The 9957-nt window shown below is 38.8% G+C and overlaps 2 protein-coding genes across 2 annotated transcripts; both read left to right on the top strand.

Annotated features, from left to right (window-relative positions):
- The first annotated feature begins 4017 nt into the window (after positions 1-4017).
- On the top strand, positions 4018-6476 carry LOC129577104 (uncharacterized). The gene is made up of 14 exons (XM_055463566.1): positions 4018-4215; positions 4337-4385; positions 4488-4520; positions 4599-4658; positions 4805-4861; positions 4996-5019; positions 5138-5191; positions 5299-5355; positions 5490-5513; positions 5743-5793; positions 5902-5973; positions 6083-6139; positions 6266-6295; positions 6424-6476. The coding sequence occupies exons 1-14, from the start codon at positions 4093-4095 to the stop codon at positions 6474-6476; spliced, it is 744 nt and encodes a 247-aa protein (XP_055319541.1). The 5' UTR covers positions 4018-4092.
- Positions 6477-6701: 225 nt separating this feature from the next.
- LOC129577102 (vitelline membrane protein 15a-2-like) lies at positions 6702-7792 on the top strand. The gene is made up of 5 exons (XM_055463565.1): positions 6702-6834; positions 6933-6974; positions 7083-7223; positions 7342-7389; positions 7579-7792. The coding sequence occupies exons 1-5, from the start codon at positions 6702-6704 to the stop codon at positions 7620-7622; spliced, it is 408 nt and encodes a 135-aa protein (XP_055319540.1). The 3' UTR covers positions 7623-7792.
- Positions 7793-9957: the final 2165 nt, after the last annotated feature.

Below are 9957 nucleotides of genomic sequence, written 5' to 3'. Positions count from 1 at the left end.
AAATTTGACAAAAAAACATAAAATTGGATCTAGTTGTCACACGTTACTATAGAAATTCAGAATAAAACATTTTTTGTTTTTAGTTTCCGGAAGTGTCACCACAAGTCCATCCGCGACAAAAACTTTATCAATCGACTCAGAATTCTGTGATCTATCGAATGAGACTTACCATTTTTCGATTGAACGATGCCGAAAACACCCTAGTGTGCTCACCAAAAACGCTGATGCGATTCACAAATATTTCAAGATACGAAAAAATGGCCTTTACTTATAATGCCATGCCTTTAATGCTCCCATTCACTTCTTTTCTCTTTCTCTCACTCTCTGTCTTACTTTCTCTTTAGTGTGTGTACGCGTATTCTCGTTTCATTCTTAGCGAAAATAAAATTACACCAAATGGCAGAAACGGCATATTATTTCTGCTCGCTGTTTTGAGCTTCATCTTGTGATTCATTTTACATTTTGGCGGCGGCTATGATGAAACACACGGTTTCTCCTACACTCACTTGGCTTCTTATATCATGTGCGCATATAAAATGTTTTTTAAATAAAATTTATATACTTTTCACTAAAGCCGACTTCATCCCATTGGTTTCTGCTTGCTGCTAACGCCATTTATTTCCATGCCACTCGGCATAAAATAATGGCAAAATGCGAATAAAATATGACAAGCTAAGGAATTGTGTGTGTAAGTGTCGGCGAACGAATGAGACATGGCAAATGTATGAATGAAAAGACATGAACAAAAAAAGCACGCCAACAAAATGCCAGCAAATAAAACGGTAATGTATGACAGAAGCGTTGAAGATGCTAGCGTAAGCCAAACGACAAAACTCGTAAACCTACTTTGTGTGTGAGCAATTTATGCGACTACAAAAAATGCCAATTGTTTACTCTCACATTTCCCACACTTTGGTTTCAATGTTGTAATTGTTGCTGTTTTTTTTCATTTCTTGAAGTCGAATTGCATTTTCGGCTGGTTTTTAATTTGAACACAAATTCCCGCGATGTTCATGATTTTCGAATGTTTATTTTTCTGTCACAAAACCAGAAATTGAGGAAAAAAAAAGCTGCTCTCCTTCCAAATGATGAAAATAAAAAAAAAGAGCGAGATAGGATGAGGGGAGCAAGCGCTTTATCTTGAATGCTTCATTAACTTGAATCCGAAATTTAGTTAAGTTTGATGAATGGCAAAAGCACAAGCATCAGCGTTTTTGATCAATTCATCAGATTAAGTTAGCATATTGAGTGAAAAAGCAGTGGCAGCAGCAGTGTACCACCCAATAACCATCATATACATTGAATCCATTAAATGGCTTGGTGTTCGCTGTGTTTCGCGCGCGCACTCGTACACTAGCTCGTTCAGAGCAATGGATGCCAATGGCATTCGTAAATCGCAATACATCACAAATAAGAGTCTAATTCAATTTAATGTGAGTTCCATCATTTACCGTTAATCCTACACTAAAGCGCACAATTCAAACCTCCATTAAGAGTGAATGCGAGTGAAATGGATGTTTTATGTAGAGTGAGTAAGAGAGGGACACACACACACAGAGAGAGAGAGAGAAAGAGAGAGAGAGGGATGGGTGAGATAGCGAATCGAGAATGGAGCGAATCCATGCCAACACGCTTTTCGTGTGTGTGTGTCGACGAAGAGAAGGAGAAGAAAAAACAACAACAACAATACAAAAACCAAAAGAGCGAGAGATAGAGAGAAATGAAATGGCAGAGTATAGAGCGCCAAGCGCATTATAATAGAGAGCTAGAAATAGCAAAAGCAAAACCCCATCATCCGTAACTGTTCTATTAACTGAACGGGGTATTTGGTTCGACAGATGCTGGAATGAGAGCGCGCGCGCACACACACACATCGGAATTAAATAAAAGGAGACAAAAATCCCATGCAAAAAAGAGACAATGCAAATCTATAGATAAATCGATTTTTATCCCGATCTAAGAGAGCAAAAATACACCGTTTTTAGCTGACATCGCAGCAAAATACACGCTCGGTGACGGCAAATGGTGATGTTGCCTTTGCAATAGGCAAAAAGAGACGGAAGGAAGAACGAAAGAAAAAAAAACGCCACCGTCACCCGAACCCAAATGCCAGGCGAAATGAATGAAATGGAATGATTGGAACACCACCAAAGCACTAGCAGCAACATCAATGTGCCGATGATATTGAACGAGGATTGAATCGACGATGGAACGAGAAATGCTATGCATTAAATGTTAAAAGCGTTCAAAGGCAACAGAGCAACGGGGCAACACACACACACACACACACCCAGTGCGGCCGTACAAAGAGCATCTATAAATATGCGAACGGCAGAAAGTGTAATGGCTGACACAATGATATCGAAATAACAGAACATATCCGCCAACAACGAGCGTTAGATATTCGGCGTTTTTCATCTTTTCATTTCTCGCTATCTCTATCTAACTCGTTACGGTCGCTTTTTTACTTTTGTTGCTATTGCTGTTGCCATTAACCATTGTTGGCTCTACCATCGCCTCATCGTTCACTATTGCTTTGTATGAGTTGGCGTTTTGTGGGCACTCTTTTTACTTCTTTTCACTTCCTCATTCACTTTATCGGTTCTCCTCTCTCTCTCTCTCTCTCTCTCTCTCTCTCTCTCTCTCTTCTCCATTTCGTATAGCTTTTCGCCCATGCATTTTCAATATGTGTATGTGTGTTCTCATCTGAATGGGTAATCGATTCATTTGGATGATAAAAGCATTCAATGTCTGTTTGATGATTCCGAACATGAAAGCGCGCCCAAACCCTCTACATACATTATATATACATAAACAACTTTGATTTGCAGAGAAAATACAGTTCAAAGCATTTGATGGTTCTGGTATAAAAAAAAAGCAAAATGGTGACACAACGAGTAAGCCTCTCTTTTAGAATATTCAAATGAATATAGAGAGAGAGGGAGAGAGAGAATGAACCTCGATACATATTGTACATACTATTGATTATTATGGATTTAATGCCGTGACTCTCTATACCTCTCCATCTCTCTGTATTCGCCGGTTTGTCGCTCTCTGACTGGATGGCCATTGAAATGGTAGTGATGCTGCCATCCAACATCCACACACACACACATACACATTGTGTATTACACAATGGCTTAAATCGTCGACATTTTTAGTCGCTTGATGCTTGGACTTTAACATGAGCAGCACCCAGAATGTGATAGCAGTCGTATTGATTTTTAATTAATTTTAGATTCGACTTGGTTTTCCGTTCCTTTTGCACACCACCCCAGCTACCAATCGTCGCAGTCCATTGTATTTTGTTTAATGATACCACATGACGACCAACTGCGTACTGAAAACTTTTCTCTCAGGCTACATGCAAATCCACGCGCCACATTCGGATATGTATATTATATCGATGCAAATGTCAATAAATCGATGGCAAATTAATGGCAAAATCAGCTATCGCCAATTCGAATTTAGTGACCCAAACAGGATGGTATGTGCCGAGAATATGTGAAGAATAACAGCAACCGAACCATATCAAGAGGAATTGATTGTTTTAATTTTTTTATCTTTTCTTCTGTTATATCTCTGTCTCTAGTCGAATCATCAATCTCAAATCGAATCGAACGGATTTTATTGGTTTGCATTTAGTATTGGTTGATGTTGGTTATTGAAATGAAAAAGCCTCGATTTTCTTTAGAAATATCATCGTTTGGAATGAATTCATACTGTATTGGCACATATTTTTTGCCTTCACCTCAGTCGAATTGAAAGTGCATGTTTTTTGTTGATCGAATTTCAATTTTTTTTTCTACCCTGTTCATGTGCTGTTGAACTGTGAATAAGCAAAGTCAAGTATCGATGTCAGTGACACCGATCGTGTGTGTGTGTGCGCGCGTTTTTTTCTTCATCGTAGCCGATGAGTACGCGATTTGTTATGAATGCATTTGGTTTTTTTTTGTGCATTGGTCAGGCAATTTTTGCTGACAATTAAAGAAAGTGCAGCATATATAAAGGCAGTCACGGCACCAGGACAATCAGTTCAATCATTAACTTTAAGGTGTACAGTTGATTTGTGACTTGTGTCTTTGTGCTACAATGAAGTTCTTAATCGTTGCTTTTGCCTTTGTTGGCATCATTCTCGCCGCCACCCGTGCCCAAGAGTTTGATTTTGAAACCAGTGAACTTGAACCATTCCAACATGTTGCTGATCAACAAGAGGTGTGTGTGTGTGTGCGCTTGTGAACACAGTGATTCGTGTTTCATTTTTTTTTTTAATGTTTTTCTGAGTTTTTTCTCTCGACTAATTGTTTCTATTTTTGTGTTTGTTTTCTGATTGTAGTTAATGGGATCTGAATCGGAGATGCTCGGATCCGTTTATGCTCCACCAGGTATGTGTCGCTACGAATATGAACTGTGCTTATCCAAATATTCACATCGCTGAAGAAACTGTGCTAATCGTGTCGCTCTCTTTTATTTGTCTAATAATTTAGCATACCCAGCACCAGCACCAGCATCATACGCACGTAAGAATATCAAAGTTTCCGCTTATGTCGACAAGTGAACCAATTCTATCAAGACTAATCGTTCGTCTTTTCCATTAGCTGCACCAGCATACAGCCCACCAGCACCAGCATACAGCCCACCAGCACCAGCTTATCCAGGTTACTATGAAATGCTATTCATTCCGTATTGAAAACACGATCGTTTTCAAACTTCACACAATACTTTCTGTCAATTGAATTTTCCAAAATTTCAAAATTACTTTACTAATTGGAACTTGTTTGTTTTTTCTTCGTTTTTCGCTTAGCTCCAGCCCCTGCTTACGCTCCTGCTCCAGCACCATACGCCGCTAACCATGCATACGGTAAGAATATCATCGTTTTTGCTCATTCCCACAATCGAACCAACTCAAGCTAGAATTGAAACGAAAAAATGGCCAATATCGACTGATCAATGACTAATTTCAATTTATTTTATTTTTTCCATCATTTCGTTTAGCTCCAGCCCCTGCCTACGCTCCAGGTAACTATGAAATGCTATTTATTCCCTATTGAAAACTGCACTTCAAACAATTGTTTTGGTCAATTTTCCGAAATTACAAATTTAACTAATTGCAACTTGTTCATCTTTTCTTCACTAGCTCCAGCTTACGCTCCAGCACCTGCCCCGTATGCTCCGAAACCAGCCTACGCCGGTAAGAATATCAACATTTCAATTTTTCTTTTACAATTGAATTTTTCATAGTTCCAAATGACTTTAACTAATTGCAACTTGTTTGTTTTTCCATCGTTTTTCACTTAGCTCCAGCCCCTGCTTACGCTCCTGCTCCAGCACCATACGCCGCTAACCATGCATACGGTAAGAATATCATCGTTTTTGCTCATTCCCACAATCGAACCATCTCAAGCTAGAATTGAAACGAAAAAATGGCCAATATCGACTGATCAATGACTAATTTCAATTTATTTCACTTTTTTTATTATTTCGTTTAGCTCCAGCCCCTGCCTACTCTCCAGGTAGCTATGAGTTGCTATTCATTCACTATATTTATGTTTTTTTTTCCCATTTCAAAATCAAACATGAATAATTTCAATCAAACTAATGAATGTTTCTGTTCAGAAAACAGCAATACTCACAATCGTTTTCAAATTTCACACAATTCTTTCTGTCAATTGAATTTTCCAAAATTTCAAAATTACTTTAACTAATTGCAACTTGTTTGTCTTTTCTTCGTTTTTCGCTTAGCTCCAGCTTACGCTCCTGCCCCAGCACCATACGCCGCTAAGCCTGCATACGGTAAGAATATCAACGTTTTTGTTGATACCGACAATCGCACCAATTCAATTCAGAATCGAAACAACAAAGTGCCAAACATCGACTAATCGTTCGTCTTTTTCATTTTAGCTGCACCAGCTTATAGTCCACCTGCACCAGCTTATGCTCCTGCACCTTATGCTCCAAAACCAGCCTACGCCGGTAAGAATATCAACATTTCACTTTTTCGTTTTCAACTGAATTTCTCATAGTTCCGAATTGACTTTAACTGATTGGAACTTGTTTGTTTTTTTATTCGTTTTTCGCTTAGCTCCAGCCCCTGCTTACGCTTCTGCTCCAGCACCATACGCCGCTAAGCCTGCATACGGTAAGAATATCAACGTTTTTGCTCATACCGAACCAATTCAATTTAGAATTGATACAACAAAGTGACAAATATTGCCTGATCAATGACTTATTTCAATTTATTCTACTTTTTCATTATTTTATTCAGCTCCAGCCCCTGTCTACGCTTCACCAAAAGGTAATTCATTCATCACGAGATAGATTCCTTTCTCCCATATGCTTGTCGATAACTTCATGATGATCAACTTTTTATACATTGATCACACTAACTTGTTTCATTTTTTTTTCTTTTTTCAATCAAAAAAGCCTACGCCGCACCAGAATATCCCGCTCCAGCTTATGCACCAAAATGCAAGTGAAAATTTTCGACTTGAATCTACTGTTTATAAAGTGTAGCTTTGGCTTCGAACGTTCTTTCGTTCGGAATTGTGTTAGTTTGTTGTTCAGTTCGAACCAAGTTTTTTTACATTGGAAAATTAAATGTAAAAAAAATGTGATTTGAACCGAACAAACGAATGAAACAATCATGTCGAATGATCAAACAAGCGTTTAGGCCAACTAGTGTTTAATTGAAATCAAGCGTTATGTTTTTTTCTAACGAAACCATCAATATCAATAATAACATTTTCACTTTTTTCGTTTTATTTATAGCTTACGCACCAAAACCATCATACAGCTCTGGCTATAACTCACACGGTTACAAGCGATCAGCACCAGGTAATTAAAATTCAACATCTTTTTCCCCAAAAGTAGTTCTTGTTCTTTTTCTATTTCCATTCAATTGTATTAATTTGTGATCCCCTTCTTGTTTGCAGCTTACCCAGCAGCCCCAGCCTACCCAGCAGCTGCAGCTTACGGTAAGAATAACACTCCTTTCATGTTTCAAAACTCATCAACCATATTTTTTTTCTCAAAAATTTCCAACTAATTTGACACTTCGATTTCTCTCCCATTCGTTCAAATAGCACCACCAGCTGTTGTCTATCCAAGCCCACCAATGCCATACACCTACCCAAGTCCACCACCAGCAGTGCCATGCGGACAAAACTTGCTAGTTGGCTGCGCCCCATCTGTTTCGACCGTTGGATGCTCACCACCTCCACCAGGTAAGACTTGATCACGAAGACAGCAACGTTTCACTTCATTGAAGTTTAATGTTATCTTACTATAAAGACTAATTTGTTTTTTTTTTCGTTTTTTTTTTTATAACCTTCCCTGCACCAGCACCTTATGCCCCAGCCCCAGCCCCATACGCTGCTAAGCCTGCATACGGTAAGAATTTTCAACATTTTTCGCTCATGCTAACAATTGAACCAATTCAATGAATATTTTCAATCAAACTAATGAATGTTTCTGTTTTGAGAACAACACTTCTCACAAATTTCAAACAATTCTTTTTGTCGATTAAATTTTCCGAAATGACTTTGACTAATTCCAACTTGTTTGTCTTTTTTCGCTCAGCTCCACCAGCCGCTGCCTACGCACCAGCTCCAGCAAAATATTGATTGAACCCAACCAACTGACAGAACTGATTTCGGCCAACACAATGGATCATCGTTCATCGTTTAATGAAATAATACCATAATGTCATATCAATTCTATCAACCTGAACCCATTTCGTATCAATCAATAAAAAAATTTAAAGCATTGAATTAAAAAAAAAAAACAAAGAAAATCTTTCATTGCAATCCAAATTCCCCATCCATTTACAGCATTCACAGCACACAACCATATCTCGTCTGAAAAATCGGTTGTCTTCTTCTTCTTCTTTTTTTTTGAGAGAGATATAAACAAGTCTGACTACAACGAGAATTGAAAGGGAAAAAAAGTCTGCGAATTTTGTTTTTGCTTCAAGAATCATTTCCATTTACGTCAATCCATCAGATTGTTTTGTTTGCACAGTGAGTTTTGTTTTCGAATTATTGGTATTTCGATCGCTGCCGCTGCCAATTGCAAGAGATGAACGTGGCGCGTGTGCATCAATTCCATTCACAAAACGTGTGAAAAAAAAATACACACAACATGTTCAATTTACGCATTCCATTCGGTCTTGATCTCTCTTTTCGAGAATAATGTGGCTAACAGAAGTCATATCAAAAATAACAAATAGAAAATTAAGCGTGTGCAAATTGAACGAAATCCCAGAACAAAAATTTTCAAACTTCTTCATTGAATGGAAATTGTGTGTTTTTAATATTTCGGTCTATGTTTGCCAAATGATTCGACGCGATGATTGTGAGATGTGAAGGGCGAAATAAAAAACAACGCGCTCACACATAGACAATTGGAATACATAGTGAGTGAAGTGCTAAGTTTCCATCTAATCTCATTTACGCCGCTGATTCCGCATGCCAATACTTATAAAATGGAAACAAATATCGACAACGACATCCATGGCAACGACATAAAGAGCGAATTAGAGGTGCTGCGATTGCTGCTGCTATAGAGAGCTGCTCGTTATTTATCGTTTATCCAATTCTGATCTTCATTTGTTTTTCAATCTTTAGTTTTGTGTGTGTCGACTTTACTTTCACATTCATTTTATGGCTCTGCGTTTTGCCACCCGATTCCTGGCGCTCTAATTTGATTGCTGGTTAGCAGGAGCAGCAGTAGCCATAGCTGAAGCGCTATCCGGTTGTTTGTCTGCGCACACATTGGCTCACTCGCTCACCCTCTCGCTCGCTTGGCTGCCATATACCCATTGTTCTGTAATGGTTGCGCGTTGATGGCAAATGGTGAAAAGTAAAAAATAAAAAATAAATCTAATATTATCGGGTGCTGCCGTCGTCGTCCGCCAACAACATCCATCGAACAAACAAAATTCAAGTGGCAGCAGCACAGTGTGGCGGCTAAAGAATACGCTATCATCCATCCATCCATCCATCCATATTGCCTTCAGTTGGCACATCTCGCTTCAATTGGCGATAGATACAATTCAACAACATGTATACGTGTGTATATACTCGTCAGCCCATCATTCTCGCTCGCTCGCTCGCTCTCATCCAAAATAAATCGAAACATTGAGCTTGCTATATTTATGTGTGGTGCTAAACGGGGAACATCATAATCGCAACGTATCTCTGTCTATATAAATATACGTAACTACGTTATGTGTACAGCAGCATCCGCTGCACGTTTGCTGTGTACGTTGGCCGTACATACACATGACGTCGACTCCACCTCTCTCTACGCAGTCAATATGGTTTAGAGAGCCGAGTGTAGCGGGAAACAAAACGAAAGAAGTAGAAAAAAACACAAACAAACACACGACAAGTACCATCGTTTGAAGCAGTGGGCGTGGTTAAGATTTAACATCGAATCATAAGAGTCGCTGTTATCGTTCATCGTTGCTGCTCTTGCTCACATCGTATGCCGAGGATCAGAGTTCAATCACAGCAACTACCGTGCTGTTGTTGTGTGTGTGTGTTTAGCCCACAATATATCATTTCCCGTTTCGCATCGCATTTCCCAAATACTTTCATCCTTAAAGCTGTTTTGGCTTTTGGAGCCACAACCCTCCCGTTGATTTTCAGCTTGGATCAGCTTTTGTCTGCTTCCTTTTTTCCCGCTCGTTCTTTTTTTTGTTACGCTAGCTCTTTGCTCTTGATTTGGTTGGTGCTGATGCTTCTTTTATAGAAAACTTATTTTTCGCATTGAGAGCGATTAATTGGATTTATGGACGGTATAGAATTGGACAAAGTTTCCACTTCAAATAATTGAGGTGATTATCTGATTTTTTTTTTGCTGCCGTACACTAAATGGGAGCTAGCATTTTCACCATTTGATTCGATGACATCGCGTCGTGCGTCACAATTTTGGCAAAGACTCTTTTGTATGGTG

The sequence above is a fragment of the Sitodiplosis mosellana genome, unplaced genomic scaffold (genome assembly GCF_009176505.1).
Source record: "Sitodiplosis mosellana isolate CC-2019 unplaced genomic scaffold, AAFC_SMos_1.0 Smas_scaffold_6197, whole genome shotgun sequence".
NCBI classification, from domain to species: domain Eukaryota; kingdom Metazoa; phylum Arthropoda; class Insecta; order Diptera; family Cecidomyiidae; genus Sitodiplosis; species Sitodiplosis mosellana.
The sequence above is the reverse complement of the archived record's forward strand: the minus strand, read 5'-3'. Positions and strand labels throughout refer to the sequence as shown.